The 23,792-nt window shown below is 44.4% G+C and overlaps 1 protein-coding gene across 1 annotated transcript in view; it reads left to right on the top strand.

Moving 5' to 3' along the window:
- FAM135B (family with sequence similarity 135, member B) overlaps positions 1-23,792 on the top strand; it is a 150,531-nt gene that overhangs the window by 18,436 nt on the left and 108,303 nt on the right. The window contains exon 2 of the mRNA XM_010834787.1: positions 15,551-15,630. Within this exon, the coding sequence (XP_010833089.1) occupies positions 15,551-15,630 (80 nt within the window). The remainder of the gene's footprint in view (positions 1-15,550; positions 15,631-23,792) is intronic.

Below are 23,792 nucleotides of genomic sequence, written 5' to 3'. Positions count from 1 at the left end.
CCTTGGGAGAGCCACTTAACCTCTGAGGACTCATTTCCTTCATGGGTAAGATGAAGATGGCTGCACTTAGGTGGTTCACTGACCCCTGGACAGAAGGTGTCCTCCTGGACTGAGCTGCACTCACTGCAGGGTCAGGGCTTGGTGGCCGGAGGTTGTGCTCATTTCATTGGACAGGGCAGCACCTTCTGGTCGGACAGTGTTGAGATTGCGACCGTGCAGGGAGCTCTCTCCAGTGTCCTCTGTGGATCCAGACTGCCTGGGGCTGCCCTGCCCTTGCAGATGTTGGTTGGGTGTTTGTCTTGCCCAGTCCTCAAGGGCAGGGAGGACACTGGAAGTGGTGGATTGCTCTCCATAAAAACGACTGACATGGCCCTGAAGGGCCTATCCCAGCAGCCGGAGTTTTGAACTCAAGGCCCCTTGATTGTAGATTAAGGGAGAAATGTAAGAAAAGGCAACTGATAGTAAAATCGAGCAGCTGGTGCCTGGCTGCAGAAATACAAGCAGATGCCTCAGCTTTATCGTCAGAGAAGAAGGTGTCAGTGATGGAGTGGAGGGTGGTGGATGGTGGGGCAGGAGAGAGAGAATGGTTGGAGAGTTTGCTTAGGGAAAGACTGAGCAAACCCAGCCCATCAAGGAGCAGTCTTTTGCCCACCAGGGTGAGAGGCACCCCAGATTTAAGCTAGCATTCCTGGGTTCAGTGTGCCGCACCTTTCTTAAGCTGCCTCTGCATTCTGCTCTTAAGCATTCGGGACTCTTTTCCCTTGTCTGTCTGTGCAAGTCATTTAACGTTTAGGTGGTGTCATCTGTCTCTTAACTTCCTGACCCGGGTCTCACTCGCACTGAGCCCAGGGCTTGTCCACACGCACTTATCAGGCTTGTATTAGCATTCACAGCTGTGACCAGAGAGCGGAGGCTCGGCTGGGAGTCTTGTTGCCTTCTAAACACACCCCCCCTTCCTCTGAGCCTCATAGCCAAACAGAGAGGTCTTCTCACCCCAAGGCCTTGCTTTCTTCCCCACTCCTCCACTGGCAGAGACAATTGGCCTCATAGAAGGATATTTTGGTTTCAAAATACCTCCCCCATGGTAATTATAGAGCGCATTTCTTAGTCAAATGGAGCTCAGGGACTTCTTCGTGGTGGTTCTGTCTGAACGGTTTTGCAGTAATAAAGATCTGATGGGTGAGGAAGTGGACGTTTTTATGCAGAAAAGGAAATTCCTTGAAGTCTCCAGGACGCCTTCAAACTTCTGTTAGTTTTTATAGCAAAAGGCAATCAAGAGACATAGCAGCCAAGGGAAGAAAATTAAGCAGGGTAGTGACCGTGTCTTCTCAAAAGAGACACGTTCTCCTTGGAAAGGGCTGGAAATTGGTCAGCGGTTCCTCCGAGAGAACAGTTGGTGAGGGTGTTTATGCGTCTATCTCTGTGCACTCATCATCTTTCAAGCTGTTTTTAACACAGATTTAGTACCCACTTACTCGTCATCGTGGCACATGCATGATATATGACTCACACCAGATTCCTTGTGTATTTTTTCAGGAAGAAAGCAGAGTAGAAGGTAATATCATCCAAAATGATGTCTGAAGAATCTTGTATTTTCTGAGTAGACGTGGAGTGGAGGCACTTTTCATACATTATCACATTTATTCTTCCAACAGACCTACCAAATGGGTGTTGCTACCCCTCTTTGACAAATGAAAAAAACTGAGGCTCAGAGAGGTGCAAGATTTTCCCAATGTCACACTCCTGGCAGGTGGCAGAGCCAGGATTCAAACCCAGGTTTAACTCCAGATATTGGTCTTCCGCGGTGTTGCCCAATGCCTTCCACAAAACTACCTTTATTAGAATAATCGTGGTGATAATTAATTCAGCCAACAATTACTGAGGACTGACTCTATGCTGTGCTAAACTATCGTATGTCACCCTTAGGAAACACTAGCAGTTTGGTCTAATTGTTTATCTGCATGTTGCAAGGGAGGAAATGGTAGCTCAGAGACATTGAGTAACTTTCTTGAGGTCAAACAGCTGGGAGGTGATGAATGTGGGACCAAACTCTCTTTGATTTCACAGTTGGTGTCTTTAGCCATCACACTTACATCCTCTGGTGCGGGAGGTTATCTTGGGTATCTTGCTGTTTATAATAGCAAATGGTGGTACTAGTGTAAAGAATTCTCCTGCCAATGAAGGAGACCTAAGAGGCAAGAGTTAGACTCCTGGTTTGGGAAGATCCCCTGGAGGAAGAAATGGCAACCCACTCCAGTATTCTTGCCTGGAGAATCTCATGGACAGCAGAGCCTGGCTCCGCAGGGCTCGGAAAGAGTCAAACATGACTGAGTGAGCACGCATACTAGAGTAAATATTTGGGAAATATGTATTTATAGTTCCTCCTACCTCATCCTGCAGTCCAGCCAAACTCAGCTCCCTACTGTTCTCACTCATGCTCTCCAGAAACCACCCCTCTGCAAGGTCTCCAAGTTGCTTTTCCACTTTAAAATATCATTCCATCTTCCTAGCATGGCCAAGATCTACCCATTCTTCAAGGGTGAGCCAAAATGGCACTGAGCTTCATCAGTTCTAACCTACACCTGTGAGATGGCTCAAACCCTACAGAAATCAGGTGAACTCACGCATAGATGCATCAGCTACGTGCAACATGAACACACTTCTGTTCCAGAGCACCCCTGCCTGCCAGGATCTCAGTCACGATCGGGGGCAAAGCCTGCACTCTAATACCTAAGAAGCACATCGTGGTTCTACTGAACAAGGGTCTAGCCTTATTTCCTGGAGACCAGCATTATAATGCGGGCATACTGAAAAATGGGTGCCATTCAAGTTACCCCTCTCTGCTCCAGCTACTCTGATGTCTTCACTGGGCTTGAACACTTGGCTTGCACTCCTGTCTCTTGACATAGGACGTCTCTCCAGTACACTGTGCTATTTTTAAGGATGAGTTTTAATTCACTTCCTCCTTGGGTGGACCCCTGCTTTGTACTGGAAGCAACATCTCGCACTCTGAGCTAACCTTGCCCTTCATCTCATCTTCTTGAAAACTCAGAGAGCCTCCCTATGATTAGAATAATTTGTGAAATCAATTTTCATATCTGCTGGACTGTAAGCTCTTTAAGGGTGGGGACTGTTTTCTCGTTTGTCTCTGGGCCCTCAGCCCCTGCCTTGATGCTTTGCACTTAGCATAGGTTAATTTCCAGTTGACCATAACTGAGTAGCAAGAATGTGGATAAAGTGGACACAAAGGTTGCAAATTTTTTCGCCATTATTATCACTGGCATGATGGAATGTTTGGATTCTTCCTGTTATTATGAGCCATCACTGCACCCCACGTACATTTGCAGGTGACCAGTATATATATGAAATGACCTTGATTTGTTTTAAGTTAATTTGTATTGGAGTATAGCTGCTTTACAATGCTGTGTTAATTTCTACTGTATGGCAAAGTGAATCAGCCATGTGCATACATATTTGTCCTTGTTTTTGGATTTCCTTCCCATTCAGGTCCCCACAGAGCACTGAGTAGAGTTCCCTGTGCTGTGCAGTAGGTTCTCATTAGTTATCTATTTTACACACAGTATCAATGGTGTCAGTCAATATACATCAGTATCCATATGCATCCTGACCCTCCTCTGTCTCCTGTGGCGTCCACGTGTTTGTTCTACCTCTGTGCCTCTTTCTGTTTTGAAAATAAGATAATCTATTTTTTCTAGATTCCACATATATGTATTAGTTTGTGATATTTGTGTTCCTCGTGCTGACTTATTTCACTCTGTATGATGCTGTCTAGGTCCACGTATGTCTCTGCAAATGATTCAGTTTCATTCCTTGTTCTGGCTGTGTGATGCTCCTTTGTATATATGTGCCGCATCTTCTTTTCTTTATCTGTTGATAGACGTTTTGGTGCTTCCGTGTCCTGGCTGCTGTAAATAGTGCCGCAGTGAGATTGGGGTGCATGTGTCATTTTATTTTGAGTTGACCTTAATTTGAAATATATGAATATATTTTTGTCTTTGGAGTTACATAGCCATGAGTTTATATTTCAGTTCTAGCGACAAGCTATAAGTCTATGAGTGTTTAGTTTTGTTTTTTATGAACTTCAGTTTCCTCAAAGGAATAGTAGAGGAGATAATGACCACCTTTTATGAGTATTATCCAAATAGAATGTGACACTGCATATTAAACATCTGGTATGGTGCCTGACTCAGACTGGCTTATAAGAAATATGCTTCCTTTATTCTTACTATGATATTGTGGTGGTTGTTAATATGTGCAGAGTATCCAAAGCTACAATAAGATAATTTAGTCATCTCTGTGTAGAGGGCCTTATCAGTTAATATGAAAATATATCCTAGAATTAAATTGTATGCAAATATATTGGTAGGGTGGGTTGGACAGTGGGCCAGAAGGAGCAGTCTCTTGTTCTAGTATGGTGTTGGCATGGTTTCTGCAAACCAGCTTGGTGGTCTTGGGATTGTTTTCTCTTTTGATGCATGTGCTTCTCAATGGCTGCATCTAGATAAGTCACGATTCTTTTAATACTTACAATTATAATTTTAAAAGGAGTTGGTGCTTCCCATGTCTTATGCACTGTGCCACGCGCTCTCCCTATAGGGCCCCATTTGTTCTTCACAACCATTAATTTTTAAGATGAGGAAATCAGTGCTCAGAGAGGTCAGATGAATTGCTGAAGGTCACTCATAAGAGATGAGCCAGTGTTTAACACATGCCCTGTGAGGTACAAGCTCCAGGGTTCCATCCCATGCCTCTGACCTCGCTATACAAAAGACCTGTGAGTTGTGTTTGCTTTCCAGCCCTGCCCCTATCTGCAGACAGCTTGGAACTTGTAGCTGGGTCGGGTCTCACCCATCAGAAAAATTCTCTCTGTAGAGACCCTCACCCCAGTGTGATACCACACAGTAGATTTTCTGGTCTGAGGTTTTAAATTACCCCTGTCATTTCAAGCTGCAGGAGAAGCTTGCAAGCCTGCTTCCACCCAATGTCATTTAATCAAGCAACACAAATGTGAAGAAAATCAAACACGGCCTCCAGTCAAAAAGGAGGAGAGCCTGCTGCCCTAGGTGTCAGGCATCCCATCCTAGCCTGGCTCTTGAGAAGGTGCCTTCATTTTACCTGCACAGGGTGCTTTTCTGGGTGACATAAAGACTGGCGCTGACAACACTGACACATGGCCACTCGTGCACATTAGAAACCCCATCTGGCTGACTCATTAGGTGGGAACAACAGGTCCAGCAGCCAGTGTGAACGCAAACGGCGCAGGGAGATGCCAGGATGGGGAGGTGCATCTCAGTGCTCCAGCAGGCGCACAACCTCGTTTTTTACAGAAGCATTTCCAAAGAGCCTCCTGGTGTTGCAGCTTTGCGTTCCTGTAAGTGGCCTGCTTTTATGAACACAGGCGTTTGTTTGTGAACCCGTTAGGGTTGATGTGTAAAAATAACAATAGAAAAAATAATATCCATCATTTTTTGCAGCCCAGGGTTGCTCTTGGTTTTTATTTTTATCAGTGTCAGCTCCAGAAGGGAACAGATACATCCCTTGGTAAATTAGAAAACTGAAGTTCAGAGAGTTTAAATTGTCTTAAGTCACACAAAAGCATCATGGCTGTTGTCATTGCTGTTGTAGTTTTTTTGTTTGTTTGTTTGTTTTTTGGCCATGCCGTGAGACATGTGGGATCTTAGTTCCCCGACCGGGGATCGAACCCACACCCCCTTGCGTTGGGATTATGGATTCTGAGACAGTTCACAGTGTGAGTGCCACACACAGACCCTCTGGATCAACAAGGAGGAAAAGGATAAAGGAATGAGGAGGGTTCTCAATGTAAACATTACTGGAATCTGACTGAATTGTTATAATCATTGTTTGACCATGTAGAAATATCTAGATAAGTTTTGCTGAAATAGTAAAGTGAACTTTTCTTCAAGAAGTATCATTTGTTACTGGGGCCAAATGACTTGTAGTCCTGTCATGGTGGGTGGATACTGTCAGAATAGATGAATCAGTCTATGAGTGTGTAGTGAAACTATATCGGTCATTCTCCTGGGTCTTTGTTATAGTTAAGTTTTCAGAACACTGAGCCTCTATTTACTGGCAGGCCTTTGCTGGTTTCCCTGCTACGCCAGGGAGTTTCACCTGAAAGCCAGCAGGTCTTCCACTTTGCTTTTAATTTGCCATAAATGGAATTTTATTTTATTTTATTTTTTGACTTACAAAGAAATTTTAATAGTTGCATATAAAAACATAAAAGTTGAAAAGACAGTCGAAAACAGTATGTCCTTCAGTTGAGTTCAGTCGCTCAGTCGTGTCCGACTCTTTCCAGCCCCATGGACCACAGCACACCAGCCCCCCCCTGTCCATCACCAACCCCTGGAGTCCACCCAAACCCATGTCTATCGAGTCGGTGATGCCATCCAACCATCTCATCCTGTCATCCCCTTCTTCTGCCTTCAATCTTTCTCAGCATCAGGGTCTTTACTCACATCAGGTAGCCAAATAATTTGAGCTTCAGCTTCAGCATCAGTCCTTCCAATGAATATTCAGGACTGATTTCCTTTAGGATGGACTGGTTGGATCTCCTTGCAGTCCAAGGAACTCTCAAGAATCTTCTTCAACACCACAGTTCAAAAGCATCAATTCTTTGGCACTCAGCTTTCTTTATAGTCCAAATCTCCCATCCATACATGACTATTGGAAAAACCATAGCTTTCACTAGATGGACCTTTGTCAGCAAAGTAATGTCTCTGCTTTTCAATATGCTGTCTAGGTTGGTCATAGCTTTTCTTCCAAAGAGTAGGCATCTTTTAATTTCATGGCTGCAATCACCATCTGCAGTGATTTTGGAGCCCAAGAAAATAAAGTCTCTCACTTTTTCCATTGTTTCCCCATCTATTTGCAATGAAGTGATGGGACCAGATGCCATGATCCTTATTTTTTGAATGTTGAGTTTTAAGCCGGCATTTTCACTCTCCTCTTTCACTTTCATCAAGAGGCTCTTTAGTTCTTCTTCCCTTTCTCCATAAGGGTGGTGTCATCTGCATATCTGAGGTTATTGCTATTTCTCTCAGCAATCTTGATTCCAGCTTGTTCTTCATCCAGCCCAGCATTTCGCATGATGTGCTCTGCATGTAAGTTAAATAAGCAGGGTGACAATATACAACCTTGACGTACTCCTTTCCCGATTGGGAGCCAGTCTGTTTTCCTTCAATCTCACAACTTTTAATTATGTCTGATATTCAGGCCCTCCACTTTGAGGTTTTTACATGACCAGTAACAGGCAGTTTCAGAGTTCACGCTCTTAACCACTGGGCTATATTGACTCTGAAGACTCAAAGAAAGATGCTTCTTTTTGCAGCCATATGAACAAAGCCATATCAGAATAGAGAGTTCCATCTTGTGTCTCCCACTTGTATTATGAAGTACTCTGTGCCACAGGCATCTCTGAACCTTGTAGCCCTAGACCCTCACCTTTCCCCAGCTCCACCCCAGCTATGAGGTTGGAGGATAGAGTGGGATCGTGTTTGGGGAGGATGTGTGTTTCACACCCGTCTTAGGTAACAGTAACACCAGTATTCTGTCTTTAATGGAATATGGGGTTTAGAATCAGCCAGGGCTTTACAGGCACTGCCCTGTTCACATCTCATGACAGTTCTGTGTCATTAGTGGTGTCATTGCCCACAAGGGAAGAAGCTCAGAAAAGGAAAGTTACTATCTCAAGTTTGTCTGCTTGGCTCTGGAACATTCTGGCTCCAGAGTCTTGGTGTTGACCTTTCTGCAAGCACAGTGATTTGTGTTTTAAGTCATGTCAGACGTCCCTGGGTCAGAAAGGTGGTTTCATAATACTTCTGGCATGAAAGTGGTTATGACAAAATGCCATAGACCTCTGTACTCCCATTATAGAATAGATTTCCACTTTGTATGTATTTTTACATGGCCCATTTTTAAAGCCTTTATTGAATTTGGTTCAGTATTGCTTCAGTTTTATGCTTTGATTTTCTGGCCACGAAACACTGGAGCTTAGCTTCCTGACCAGGGATTGAACCTGCACTCCCTGCATTGGAAAATGAAATCTCAACCACTGGACTGCCAGGAAAGTCCCTATTTCTAGTTCTGTTAATATTAGAAGAATCACACGTGGGTTCTGAGCCACTCACCCAGTTGTAGATGTTGGGGTTGGATTGTATATCCTTGTGGTTTATTGAGGGAATCTTAATGTGGTTTATTGAATGAATGAACTCATTCATTCATTCATGAATTCGTGCATTCCTCTGGCACTGAATGAATGTCAGCTCTGTGTCAACATCATGGTAGTTGTTAGAAATAGAAGAATAGGGTGTGGCTTGTCTCCCCCAGAAGCTGGATATTTCTAATCAACTAATAACTGATGTTTATAAGATGTTTTTCTTCCCTTTGTATGGTGCTCTTAGTAAGAGCTCTAAGAAACATAGACGCAAAAAGCAACATTCATATTCTGACTGCATTTTTGAGAAAATAGACGAAAAATACATTAGTGATCAGAATAAGTGAGGTTAGGCTTCTGGGGAAAAATGGACAATGGGGAAATTTAAGTGAGCTTATGAATGTTAAAGCACAGGGCTTTGCTTCCACCACAAATAAGAACTTAAATTTTAGTCAAATGGTCAAAGGTTCATACAGTCAAAGCTATGGTCTTTCCAGTAGTCATATATGAATGTGAGAGTTGGACCATAAAGAAGGCTGAGCACTGAAGAATTGATGCTTTTGAACTGTGGTGCTAGAGAAGATTCTTGAGAGTCCCCTTGGGCAGTAAGGAGATCAAACCAGTCAATCCTAAAGGAAATCAACCCTGAGTATTCCTTGGAAGGACTGATGCTGAAGCTCCAATACTTTGGCCACCTCATGGGAAGAGGTGACACATTGGAAAAGACCCTGATGCTGGGAAAGATTGAGGGCAGGAGGAGAAGGGGGTGACATGAAATGGTTGGATGGCATCATGGACTCAATGGACATGAGTTGGAGCAAACTCCAGGAGATAGTGAAGGACAGAGAAGCCTGGTGTGCTGCAGTCCATGGGGTCGTAAAGAGTAGGACATAGCTGAGTGACTGAACACTGACCACTGGTGTTTTAATCCCCACTAAATCTTGCCGTTAACTAGCTGTGTGCCTGCAGGAGAATTATGTAATCTTTCTGAGTTGCAGTTTGTATATTGTTAACATAGAGATAACCTTTCCTGTCTATTTGTTTTGTCATGAGGAGGGGATTTGAAAGCCTGTACACATTAATCTATTATTGCTGTAATACATCACCACAAACTTAGTCTTAACACAATGTAAGCTTATCTACCAATTCTGGAGGACAGAAGTCTGAAATGAGTCTCTCTGGGCTAAAATAAGAATGTTGGCAAGACTGTGATCCTTTGTAGAGTCTCTAGGGGAGGTTCTATGAACCTATCTTTTCCAGCTCCTATAGGCTGTCCACATTCCTTGGCTGGTGGCCCCTTACTCTTCACAGCCAGCATGGATGATAACCTTTCTCACATTGCATTCTTCTGTCACTCACTCCTCTTTCACTGAAAAGAAGCCTGGTGAATGCTTTGGACACACCCAGGTAATCCAGAATAATCTCCTGATTTTTTAAAAAACTTATTAAAACTTTATTGATTCACTTATTGGCATTATTTTAACTTTTAAACACCATATTGGAAAAAATTAATGAGGATAGTCCCATTAAAAATGTGTTGTACGTTTTTCCTTTGTTAAGTAGTCCTCAAAATCATAGTTTTTATAGGTTATATAATGTGTCATCATAGGATTTTATTTAACCATTTCTTTGTTGTTCTAATTTTTCACTATTATAAAAATCACACACATACTTTTAAAGTTAGATTCCTAGGGACTTCCCTGGTGGTCTAGTGGTTAGGACTCCGTGCTTCCACTGCAGGAGGTACAGGTTTGATCTCTGGTAGGGAGCTAAGATCCTGCATGCTGTGCAGTGCAGCCAAAAAATAAAAATAAAGTTAGATTCCTATTGAACTATTGCGTCAAGGAAAATAAAAATGTTTGATATTCTTGCCAAATTGCTTTCCAGAAAGGCTATCATGATTTTTCCATTCTACCAACAGTGTACAAAAGTACAGCTCTCATTATACTTAAAATACTTTTTTTTCTTTGATTAGCAACTGTAATTCCACCTGCAACCTTAATTCTTCTTCAAAGGTTCTGAAGATCAGGATGTAGCTATCTTTGGAAGGGACACTATTCTACCTGCCACATTACGTAAGGGGCATAGTTCAGTGTCACTTTTACAGGTGGAAGCCAATAAAGGATGCCTGTTTTCCTCTTATTTCCCAAAAGGGCCCTTTGAAAATCTAGACTGTTCAAATATACCAGCATGTAGTCTGAAGGTTTTCGCTTCCTGGTCTTATCTTCTCCATCCCTTCTGACTGGTACTTACTCCCATCTTCTCCTACTGCTTGTTCATTCCCCAAGGATTGGTGCTAACTACTCCCTTCTTCATGGGGTCTTCCTTGAGTCATCACAACCGGAAGAAGGTGACTTTAAAATGGTTAAAGTATATCTATTTGAAGCAATAAGGTCTAGGAGATGCACTAACATTATTTACTGAATATGTGAACTTGGACAGATGCCTTCATTTCTAGCTTTCGTTTTCTAATCTTGAAGATGGAAGTCACAGGAAGTGCAGCAAAGATTTCCTGAAAGAATCAAACAAAACCATCTATGTCATAGATGTCATGGTTTATGAGTTTATGGCCTGACAGAAACTTGTTTTCAGAAAAAAGATAATTGCTAAAGGGATGGAAACATTCTGTGTAATCAAGACAGAAGCCAAATGGGCCAACTTAATTGAAACCTGTTTCTTTCAACATATGCCTATAAAACATCTGAAGTTCAAGATGACTAGTTCCTGGAAATAAGGTTCAGTACCATTAGCGCTTTTAAGGAGCACAATTCAGATAATGCTCCGGAGTTGATAACAAAAGAATTATAATTTGTGCAACAAATATGACTCTTATCAGATATAATAGGCAAAAACAAATTACTGTTGTTTCTCAAGTTAGAACCTCTTTGCTTTTTGCTAACTTAACTACTTTAGCTAAGTAGTTTGAGTCCTCCAAAACTCAGTGTCTTCTTTGGTTGACACTTGAGATAATGCTTTCTTTTACAAAGACTTTATTGCTTAGTCGCTAAGTCCTGTGTGACTTTTTTGCAATCCTATGGACTGTAGCCCACCAGGCTTCTTTGTTCATGGGATTTCCCAGACAAGAATACTGGAGTGGGTTGCCATTTCCTCCTCCAGGGGATCTTCCCAACCCAAGGATCAAACTTACATCTCCTCCATTGGCAGGTGGATTCTTTACCACTGAGCCACCAGGAAAGCCCTATGAAGCCTTTGTGGAGGACCAAACAAGAATGCATACATGAGATTTCCTAGGATAAGTCCTAGCACAGAGATGCTTAATAAAGCTTGAGCATTATTGTAACTGCTCTGAGCATAATCCAACAGAAAAGCAATGCATAGCCTCTGGCAATAATTGACCCATTTTATGTTTGGAGAGGAAACCATTTGAATATTACAACTGCTGCTGCTGGTGGTGGTGGTAGGATTTGTGCCTCTTCCTTTGATGATGAAATTTTTAAAATGCATTGGTCTTTTATTATAGAAACACTAAAAGTGACATCTTGTATTTGTATAAATCAGAGTTTGCCAATTGCTGGCCCATGGAGATTCAGCCTGCAAGTGTATTTTATCTTGTCAGCACAGGGCTTTATTGTTAACACGGTGGCTGTGGTTGCTGCTGCTAATTGTTTTTGCTGTTGCTCTTGGCATTGTCATTGATTTATGAACCAACATTCAAAAATTTTTAAATGGTTTATTAAAAATCTGAATTACTGTCTTCCTTGGAAAAATAAAATGGTCTAGCATTACACAGCCAGCATTTCTGCACAGTGGTCATTAACTATTGCTAAGTAGCAACTGTCTGCTGTAGACAGCGCAAGAACCTTCCCCTCTGCCTCTGTCTCTCTGACTCAGATGCTTCCTCTCTGGATTTCATGATGGTGGTAAAAGATCCTAGCAGAAACACAGGGTTATGTTCCTGACAGCCTCTGGTCATGTTCTCATCACCTGATCAATATATAGCTTGTTTAGGTGTGTTTCTGTTTATAGCTGTATGTGGAAACACCTAAAATAAGTGTGTATATATATGTGCCTTTACATGGGCTTCCCTGGTAGCTCAGCTGTTAAAGAATACCTGAAATGCAGGAGCTGCTGCTGCTGCTGCTGCTGCTAAGTTGCTTCAGTCGTGTCCGACTCTGTGCGACCCCATAGATGGCAGCCCACCAGGCTATCCCGTCCATGGGATTCTCCAGGCAAGAACACTGGATTGGGTTGCCATTTCCTTCTCCAATGCATAAAAAGTGAAAAGTGAAAGTGAGGTCACTCAGTCATGTCCGACTCTTCGCAATCCCATGGACTGCAGCCCACCAGGCTCCTCCGTCCATGGGATTCTCCAGGCAAGAGTACTGGAGTGGGGTGGAAATGCAGGAGAACCCAGTTCAATTCCTGGGTCAGGAAGTTCCCCTGGAGAAGGGATAGGCTACCTACTCCAGTATTCTTGTGCTTCCCTGGTGGCTCAGAAGGTAAAGAATTCACTTGCAATGCAGGAGACCTGAGTTTGATCCCTGAGTTGGGAAGATTGCCTGGAGGAGGGTATGACAACCCACTTCAGTATTATTGCCTGGAGAATCCCTCTGGACAGAGGAGCCTGGTGGGCTACAGTCCATGGGTTTCCAAAGAGTCGGACATGACTGAACGACTAAGCACAGGGTAGCATATATACATATATATGTATCTGCCTATACAAATATATTCATCTGATTCATTAACATTGAACTCATGGCTGACAGCAGTGTAACTCATTCCTGAGTGAAGCCTACCTGAACACCCTCTTTTCTGTGTCAGGCACATCGCAGGCTTCTTGCTTTTAGGGACACTAGACAGCACTTTAGCTCTACACTCAGAGGCCATTTTAAATATCAAAATAAAAGCTCCAACCAAAAATGTCTGCTTTCTTGAGACACAGGACCAGGAAGGAAGCAGCTGCAGTTCATTCAGTCCCTCAGTCACGTCTGACTCTTTGTGACCCCATGGACCGCAGCACACCAGGCTTCCGTGTCCATCACCAACTCCCAGAGTTTACTCAAACTCATGTCCATTGAGTCGGTGATGCCATCCAACCATCTCATCCTCTGTGGTCCCCTTCTCTTCCTGCCTTTAATCTTTCCCAGCATCAGGGTCTTTTCCAATGAGTCAGTTCTTCACATCAGGTGGCCAAAATATTGGAGTTTCAGCTTCAGCATCAGTCCTTCCAATGAATATTGGACTGATTTCCTTTAGGATTGACTGGTTGGATCTCCTTGCAGTCCAAGGGACTCAAGAGTCTTCTCCAACACCACAGTTCAAAAGCATCAATTCTTCAGTGTTCAGCTTTCTTTATAGTCCAACTCTCACATCCATACATGACTACTGGAAACACCATAGCTTTGACTAGACGGACCTTTGTTGACAAAGTAATGTCTCTGTTTTTAAATAGGAAGCAGCCCAGCAAGACAGAAAAGTTTTGACAATAGTAGTTCTGTATGAGCCAAGCAGCATAGGAAAAACTGTGGCTTGACCTCCACCCACACCAGCAAAGGCCGAGTGGGACCCTGGATGTCCAATGTTGCCAGGCTGTAACAAGCACCTCCCACCTCTCCGCCAGCAAGAGAAGGTCTCAAATAGAGAGCTAGGTTTTCCCTACGAGCAGGTGGTGATGGGAACCAGAACTCCACCTGGCCTGGTTTAAACACAGACCACATGGGGAGCCTGGACCTGTTAGCCCCACACAGCAGTCAGAGGTCACCCTGGAGATCCTTGACAAAGTTTCAAAAGTAATTCTATAAAGCCTTTCCAATAAATAGTCCTGAAGCAACCGGACACCCATAGGCCCCAATAAGACGAACAGAAACTTAGCTTATCTCACTCCTCATGTAAAAATGACCTCAAAGTGGATCATAGACCTCAATGAAAAATAGAAAGCTTTTAGGAAAACAAAATAGAGGAGTTTTGGGATCTAGAACTAAGCAGAGTTTTTAAACCTGACACAAAACACATTACCCATAAAAAATGGTGAATTCAGCTTCCTTGAGATTAAAAACCGTTGTTTTTTAAATGTGCTGTAGAGAGGAATAACAGATGAACTACAGTGAGAAGTTTGTGAGGCAAAAGAATATCCAGAAAACCCACCCCCATGCCTTTCCTTGGACCTTGAGGTCCCTAGATGGTGTGCTTTCTTCTTCACCTTTGAGAACCTCCTTTTGTTTCTTTTTCTGTACACTGTGTAGAACTTTTGGCTACGGTTAGTGAGAATAGGGAAAAATATGTCTACTCCATATTTCCTGGAAGCAGAAGTTATGACAGATCTTTTTCTTTCTTTCTTTTGGGGCTACCCTGGTGGCTCAGGGGGCAAAGAATCTGCCTGCAATGCAGGAGACCTCATTTTACAGATACAAACAGCTTAGAGAAGGCGTGTGATGTCTTCAGAGTCACCCAGCTCTCACGTGACATCACCCAAGCCGCACGAGTGCAGTGCCTGTGTTCTCTGCTCTCGGTCTCCTTGGATCACCGTATACCCACGAACGCATCAACAGGGACCTTCTCTGACTGTATTCACATGCAACGGACTCAGTCACAGAATAGCTCCCAGCTGTGAGTTCAGTGAGCCATGAGAAACTGATGCGTGTTCATAGTCTATTTTACTTCTATTTCAGTTTGCTTCATTCAAAGTCTTTTACCCAATGGGTTTGAAAACAGTGGAAGGGGAGGACAATGATAGGCCAGACATGTTCCTGCAAATGAAAGGATCGTTAATTGCGAGGTGCAGAACTTCCAAACATGCTTCAGCACATGTAGCAGAAGAGGACAAATAAAAGTCCCGACAGCATGGGAACCTGCTCGACATTCTGCAATGACCGAATCTAGAAATGGGGGTGACGTGATAAAACCCAGAGCGTAGAAATACACTGGTGACATTGTTCGCTGATACCCCCAGGACTGGCAGCTCAGCTGCTGTGTTTCTAAAGGAAATATTTGTGTTGCAATGTGATAGCAGTTCAGTTCGTGTATGGATTGTCCATCACGCACTCAAATCCTATTTTCTGTAAAATGGACTTTTTCACCTAAAGACAAGCCATCTCTCATAACGTACCTGTGGCATATGACTTATCGCTCCCTTGTTCCTATTTCTATCACCACAACCTTTTCTGTGTCTCATAGGATCCTCAGATGTACTCAACTTCCTGTCTCCATCTTGGCCCATCTCATCCCTCCCTGACAGTGCTGGCAAAATAAATCTCTCTCTGATGCTAGACGATCATGCATGCCATCCAGAAACTAGCCTGTTGCCTACAGTCTTTAGGATTAAGTCTAGGTGTTTTTAGAAGCAGGCAATAATAAGTCTGATATTCAGCAGCCTGTCCTCTGTTCTTTTCTTAGGTATTATCAGATCCGAGTGACCTTGAAGGTGTCCTCAAGGATCCCCCACAGACTGAGCGCCTCCATCGTTGGGCAGACAGGTGAGCAGGAGGATAACAGTGGGGCACTTGCTGCCCACTGGTAAGCCTTCATTTATCACTGTAAACCAGGGCTTAGCAGGGCACATAGAGGCACTCAGTGAACCATTGTTGATTGTTGAATAAGTGGATTTTGGAAACGTAGACCCACTGTTGCTTTGGCCCTGTGTTATTGCAAAGGGGACCTGACTAAAAGAAAACAAAAAAACAAAAAACTCTCCTAGGAGCGGCTGGTATCTGAGGATAATCCTGGCTGTGAATGCAGGCTCAGTTGCTCAGGTGTGTCTGACTCTTTATGACTCCATGGACTGTAGCCTGCCAGGCTCCTCTGTCCATGGAATGTTCTGAGCAAGAATACTGGAGTGGGTTACCATTTCCTCCTCCAGGGGATCTTCCTGACCCAGGGATCGAACCTGAGTCTCTTGGGTTTCCTGCATTGGCAGATCGACTCTTTACCACTGAGATACCTGGGAAGCCCCAAACCTGGCTGTAGAGGTTGGCTAAAATCAAATCAGGGAGGAAGAGGATGGGAAATGGCATCTAGCTGGTAGGTAAGAAGCCTGCTGTCAAAGAGGAGTTAATAATCAGCTCGGTGTATGGGACTGAGTCAGTAGGCAGGTGTGGTAGCACTTTCTGTGCACAATAAGAAGTCAAAGGCAATCCTCCTTGGGAAGAAGGATTGCCAAGGACAATCCAGGTTCTAACCTTGGAGCATTAGTTAGGTATCCCAGGCGATCAGCAAGTTCAATGTGATAGCATTGAGTCAGAAATATAGAACTTATTACATAAAAAGTAAAGCTAGACATCAAGATTATATTCTGGCAGAAGTATTTGCATTAGTAAGTTTGGGAGAATGTATATATAGATCAACCAGACCTTAAGAAGGAGGAGACATACTTTGGAATGGAAGAGAGAGAAGGTAAGGAGACAAAAAGACAGAACAGTGTAAAAGCTGCTTGACTTTCACTCTACAAGGTAGCCAAGAATATTGTAGAAATCAAATTTAGTAAGGTCAAGAGTTCTGGTCATTCATAGCTACATTTCCAAAAATTAATTTTGGGTTGCCTTGGCAATTATATTACCCCGTTGTTGGCAGTGATATTATGGTGAGTAGAGTTGTAGCAGTTGAATGACTGCAAAGTTAGGGTAGATGTGGTGGTCTGTTTAGCTCCTCCTTGGGGGAGGTGTGGGAGATGCAGGGTAGAGGGAGCTTGTGTGGACCATGCAAGGGACAAGCCAGGGAGGCCAATAGTTTACGGGCAACAGGCTGGCTGGGGCCTATGATTCAGAAAGAGAAAGACCCTGGAGACCGCTAGCTTCGCCCCTGACTCTGCATAGAGTTAAGCAGTAAGTAGTAGTCAAACCCCCACATTTCCAAGGAGGTCCTTCTCCTCCACTCTTCACTCCTCCTTTCTCCGGGGAATGTCAGGCATCCGAGACTGGAGGTCACCCCCTCGCCTATGTCCTGTGCTCATTCAGGTGCCTGCGGGTTCCCCCTGTGCTGCCAGCTGTATTATGCCTCCTCCCACCGCAGCTTCTGCCAGAAGAAGGTTCGTGGAGTTGACTGAGGAAGTAGGACGCTTGAACCCTGATGCTGCATGAACTAGTCATGTGATCCCAGGCCTTGACAATTTGAGCTTCACTTCCTCACCTGAAACATGAGGATAAATATCCGTCCTCTGTAGGGCTTTGTCTTACACATTATATGTCTGTTTTTGCATGTTTGGGGCCTGTCTTTTCTTCTTGGTGAGCCTGGCCAGAGGATTGTGCATTTTGTTTACCCTTTCAAAGAACCAGATCTTGGTCTTACTGATTTTTTAAAAATCTCTATTTTATTTATTTCCTCTCTGATCTTTATTATCTACTTTCTTCTGCTAACTTTTGGTTTTCTTCGTTCTTCTTTTTCTAATTCTTTTAGGTGGTGGGTTAGGTTGTTTGAGATCTTTCTTCTTTCTTAAATAAGGCCTATATTGCTATGAATGTCCCTCTAAGAACTGCTTTTGCTGCATCCCATCGATTTTGTATGGTTGTGTATCTTAGAGATTATAAATGTAAAGGGCACTTTACATGTTATGGAGGTTATTAAAGGAAACGTCCCAGGTCAGAAACAGAACCTTTTTCAAAAATTTTTAAAATTATTTTTAAATTTTTTTTGGAAAATTATTATTAATTGCAGGATAATTGCTTTAAAATAGAAATAGGAAAAACTCATTGTGTCTAGTGAGGCAGAATTCAGGAGTGGTACAGGCCGCACATTCCAAAATTTCCAGGTTCAATTCCTGCTTCTGACACTTCTCAGCCTTCTGGATTTAGAAAAGTTATTTCACCTGTATGATTTCTTGGATTCTTCATCTATAAAGTTGGGCTGGTAGAAGGTCCCTACCTCATAGGTTTGTGTTAAGGTTTGAATGAATTATGCAAGGAAATGACTAGAATGGTCCTGACCCATAGTAAGCTCACAGTGACCACCAGCAAGAGTCAGTGACGCTCTTACACGTTCAGCAGTTGTTTACTTAGTAGCATCTGCCGCAAGTTGGTGTTGTGGAACGCATCCCTGGGGATGAGGAGATGCTTTCCTGCTCTGGAAGCACCCAGTCTTCATGGGGAGACAGAAGTGTCCCAGTAATTAATACAGTAGAGATGGAGGCTGAGATGAGATTTTTGTCTCCCAAGGCACAGCCAGATGACACAAAGCACTGCTGCTGCTGCTGCTGTGTCTCTCGCTCAGTCGTGTCCGACTCTTGGCGACCCCATAGACGGCAGCCCACCAGGTTCCTCCGTCCATGGGATTCTCCAGGCAAGAGTACTGGAAACTAAAGCACTAGGAAGCCATAAACCCAGTGCTGTTCACACGGAGAATGTTGCCACATAAATTAAGGGGCAGAATTATGCAGTCTTGTTCTCTTTGAAAATATGTTCCTTCTCTGGTAGCCATATGATATGAAATGTGCTTTAAATACGCAGGTTTAGATTTAGATTCTGCTTCTCTGGATGGGACTTACTTTCTCATTGGGTTTTCTAAGGTCGGTGTTTATGATTTCATTTTGTGAATAAGAAAAAATAGTAACTTCCCCTGGGAAATGTAGTCATAATTGATATACTACAATGTTTCTTTTCTCAATACTTTTTAAAAAGGTGACTTGGGAAAAACTGCTCAGGTAAATGGATGGCTCCTTCTTGTCTGAGTTAGCAACGTTTCTTGTGGAATAGACTAGGACAGTCTCTGAGCTTGCACCAGGTAAGAGTTATCCTCCCCAGGCCTTCTAGAAAGACCCCCGCATTACAGTAGGGACATGTGTGTAAAGAGGTGAATACACCCCCACGGCGACAGTGCATTCCTCTGTTCACGGCACTGGGTGCAGGGCATCAAGGGAGCTTGTTTTCTGTGGATGTGGATGTGTGCATGGTTTGGGCTTAGACGTCAGTACGATTCTAAAGGCCACTGGATCTTGGTCATCACCAAAAATATAAAAGTAAAAATTGTAGGTGATCCTCTAATGTTTCACTGAAGCCAGGATGGCTCTAGCTCTTCCAAAACTTTTCAGATTCCTCCTATAAGCCAAAATCCTAAGCGTTGAGAGATACAGAGATGAATGATGGTGAATAAAAACATGAGGGTTACAGTATTCTAGGAAGAGAAACCAGAAGTAAGAATTTTTTTTTTAATGTGATTCTGCTTGATTTGAAGGCTTGCATTTTGTGGGTTTCACAGATTTGTTTTCTGAGTTCAGGGTTACAGGTAATTGTCTGTGAATGAATGTTATGTATACTTACCCTTGGCTGTTTCCTTTCACCCAAGTGATGCTATTTAATAGGTTTTGCAACCCTTCCTACCTGGAGATGTTAAAAAACATTATTTCGTCTTAGGGGGATGATCAGTTAAGTCATATATGGGGGAGGGACACTGCTTAAACTTACTGAGGCTGTGTTAAGTGGTTCGGCACAAACAGACATCTGCTAGTCACTGCTCATCAAAGCAAGAGAAAAGGATGAGCAGTAAATTGTGGAAGCGTGAAAAAATTGCCATGATTAGTTTTAGTAATGTTTTGAGAGGTAATTTACATTTTCATTAAGTGAAAGCTTTTAAGAGTTTCACCATGTAAGGGGTGGGGAGAGACATTTATTCTTCAAATGAATCAAACTAATTTCTTTTCAGAGCCCATTAAAGTGCAGCTAAATACCAAATATGCCTGTTTTCATGGACAGTATTAATCAGGTAAAAACGCCCCCGCTCCTAGGCTAGGAGTGCCCTCCTGGGGTTGGAGGAGAGCGCTGCTCAAGAAGGACACGTCTGGAGGAGTCCAGACCTGAAGGATGTTGGCACCTCTGCTCCTCACAAAAGTCATCTCGGAAACTCTGAAGCCAGGGCCCCTCGCCTTGGACTCCCAGTGTAGACTGTGAATCTGCTCTGCCAGCTGGTTCAGTGATCAGCTCCCTGGGGGTCCAAGCCAGAATTGTTGTCCATCTTTGTCCTTGAGATCAAATCTTAAAGTCTGCTCAACCTCCAAGGTCCCTCTTTGGGAAGATTCCTTCAGTCTCTTGTACCCTGGTTGATCCCTCTCTGCTTCGACTTAATGGGCTTCCCAGGTGGCTCAGTGATAAGGAATCCGCCTGTCAGTGTGGGAGGTGCAGGTTTGATCCCTGGGTCAGGGAGATCCCCTGGAGGAGGAAATGGCAACCCCCTCCATTATTCTTGCTTGGAAAATTTAATGCACTGAGGAGCTTGGGCTGCAGTCTACAGGGGTTGCAAACTTGGACACAACTGAGCGACTGAACACACACACACACACACACACACACACACACACACTGGTTTTTAATGCCTGTCCCTTTCTTCCTCACCTTCCACCCCTCTAGCCCACTCAGCTGGCAGAAAGGATTTGTGTTGGTTCTCTGCAGTGATCCCTGTCCCTGTGAGAATCACTCATTCCCTGTCTGAGCATCCTCACTGCCTGTACACACGTGTGTCCCTCCCCGTCTCATGCAATTCCCCCGCCCCTTTGCTCTGGGGACCTGCATCTGGGACTCTGCATTGGAGGACCCAGCCCCAGGCTCCCGGGAGCACGCTGTCTGGGATCTGAACTTGCCTGGGAGTTTGAAGCCCAGCGTCCCCCATCCCCACCTCTAGCCCTTGCCACGAGCCTGTGGTTATCAGTGCACGTGTGTGGAGGTGTGCTCCTGTCGGGGGATGGGACAGGCTGAGATGTAGTTCCCTCCCCTGCAGGAGCAGGCTGGCGCTCCCTTCGTGGGGACCTTTGCTGAGATGCGCCTCTGCCTGCCTTCCCCGCTTTCCCTGCCCTGGGTCCCTGCTTCCCCAGTCTCATGGGACACATGTGTGCTAAACCACCTGTGCACAGGTCCTCATCTCTGCATCTGCTCTTCATCATCTGTCCCCTGAAACCACTAGAAGTGGTACAGCTGCTCCTTATCACATGGGAGGCAGGGTGTGGAGTCAGCCAAACCTGCGTTCCCCTGCTTTCCGGGTGACCCTGTGCCAGCAGCCTCTATAGAAATGACCCTGAAGGACCATCTGGGGCATCAGTGAAAGTACTGTGTGGGGGTATTTAATGGGCTTCCTGTCGCCTGGGAGCCTGCATGTATACTCGCTCATCAGAACATAACGTTCTCGGTCACCTTTGTACCACATTTGTCAGGAGGAGTCCCCTAATCTGTCTACCCCACATTTAATGAGCTTCCAGCAGAGGTACTTACAAAGCATCAGACCCTGGTTCCTAGAGCTGGCTGTGTGTGAGGCACAGTTAACACAGAGCTGGATGGCTGAGGCTGCTTTCCTGGAGCTCCAGGACTGGGGTGGGAAACTGAAGGGTGAGTGACAATCACGAATGACAAGGTGTGTGTGTGGGGGCTGTGACCTCAAGGCAGCCTCCCTGGGAAGGCTTGACTGCCATCTTCCTGGCCGGTCTTCTGTGAGCACACCTGACTTCCAGGTTCCAGGTGTCCTGCCTTCGGTCCAGGTCATCAGTGCAAATCTCTCTGTGTTCAGAAAGTGGGCAGAGTCCCGCCACCAGGTCTGCACAGCCTCAGCTGCCCGGGTGCCTCCCTCCCCGCTGAACAAGGCTCCTGGGCCCCCTGCTGCCCCCCCACCCCCCGCTCAGGCTGCAGCACCACCAGGGTGCACCCACATCTGGGTGGGCACACCTTGCACCTGGGGAACCATGTTTCAGGGAAACACACCTGGAGAGAAAGGTGAGGGAGAGGGCAGGGCTCTGGAAGCGTAAACCAGAGAAGACACATGCATCAGATACACATGCCTGTTGCTGATGAAAGAGAGAACAGTCTTTATCTCTAGACCCCACACACAGGCTAGAGAAGCAGGCAGCTGCATCCCGCACACCCTGTGTGACCTTGGACTCGGTTCTAACCTTCCTGTGTCTCATTTTCGTTCTCTGTAAAATGGCAATGGTAATAATATTAATAACAGTAACTTATTCATGGGGTTGTGAGCATTTTAATAGGAATACATATAAGTGCTTAGAGGGGAGCCTGCCATCCTAAACCCTCAGTAAATGCTGGCTATTTTTAGTTTTATTACAAAAGCTGGAATCAGCAGACTTGGGTGAAATTTACACGGACTGAAATGTTAGTCCTGATGGGTTTTATGGTTTATTCAGTACCTGTTTCTCTGCCACCTCCTATGTGTCAGGCACTGTTTCTGGAGCTCTTGAGCCTCCAGATGCCCAGCTTCTGATGTTATTATCTTCAGAAGCAGTGAACGTCTCATCCTTAGAAGCTTCGTGCAGAAGTTTTCACATGGCAGAAGACAGTGGCTAATGAGAAGAACATTGCATGGTAGTGTACCTATATTATATGCAGTCATTCCAGTCTTTTTTATTTTTATTTATTTACTTTAAAAACATTTATTTATTTGGCTGTGCCAGTCTTAGTTACAGCATGTGGGATCTAGTTCCCTGACAAGGGATCAAACCCCATTCCCCTGCATCAGGAGCTCGGAATGTTAGCCGCTGGGCCACCAGGGAAGTCCCCAGTCTTTTCTAAAATAAAGGGGAATTATTATTATTATCATTATATACTTATAGGAATAAATTAATCCTCAGTATGGAAGTTGACGCTTACGTTTACACACCAGAGTCCTGGTACCATGTTGCTTCTTTATTCAGTTCTGGCTCCCTGGTGCCTGCCGGAGTGCCTGGGACACAGTTGGCATAATAGGTACGCTTATTGTGTTAGTAATAAAGACCAGAGGGCAGAGCTTGGGCTTTAATGAAAGGAATGGGGAGGCTGAATTCCACGCAATTAAAAAAATTATAATAATAAGCTTTTGAAGCCTCAGTGAACAGGTTGTTTTGAAAGGAAGCATTTCAGTGGGAAAGGATACTGTTTTGAGATCTTGATAGTCAAGCAGTTGTTTAAAAAAAAAAGATAGTGAAAGTGAAGTCGCTCAGTTGTGTCTGACTCTGTGACCCCATAGACCGTAGCCTACTAGGCTCCTCTGTTCATGGGATTTTCCAAGCAATAGTACTGGAGTGGATTGCCATTTCCTTCTCCAGGGGATCTTCCTGACCCAGGGATCGAACCCGGTCTCCCGCATTGTAGGCAGACGCTTTACCATTTGAGCCACCAAGGAAGTCCCCCTTCCCCCCAAAAAAGCTGATGATTATTTAGAAAAAGCCCTGAAGTATGCAACAAAGGCTGGATAACTTCTTTCTGACTCAGCCAAGTAGTCACTGAGGGTCTGAGAATGGACCACGGGGTGTGGAATTTGGAGTAACGATGTGAGGGGTCTTCAGGAGCGGGTGGCAGGGACTGGGGTTGTTCAGGACCTCTCGAACCACTGCAGTTTCTCCCACTGTGGCCCAGGGACCTCCTCTCACAAGATCCCTCGGGACTCACAAGCAGTCAGTTTCTTGATCCATCCTGCCCCGCCTCCTAAGTCAGACTCTCAGAGTAAGATGAAATGATACGTGGATAAAATGCTGAAGAGGAAATTCACAGGGGGGCACACAAGAGCAGAACCTTAGAATTCCATAATTGCAGCTAAGGAGTTGACGCTAACGATGGATAATTGAATGATTTAGTCTTCTTCCTTTGGTGACTTACAGTTACAAGAAGAGATGCTGAAGTCTTAACACCTTAATGTGAAAGACAGGTCCCTGAGGATGGGCCCAAGCAGCAGAGGGTCTTTA

The sequence above is a fragment of the Bison bison genome, unplaced genomic scaffold (assembly GCF_000754665.1).
Source record: "Bison bison bison isolate TAMUID 2011002044 unplaced genomic scaffold, Bison_UMD1.0 scf7180017864036, whole genome shotgun sequence".
NCBI lineage: Eukaryota > Metazoa > Chordata > Mammalia > Artiodactyla > Bovidae > Bison > Bison bison.
This window is presented reverse-complemented; position numbering and strand designations above follow the sequence as displayed.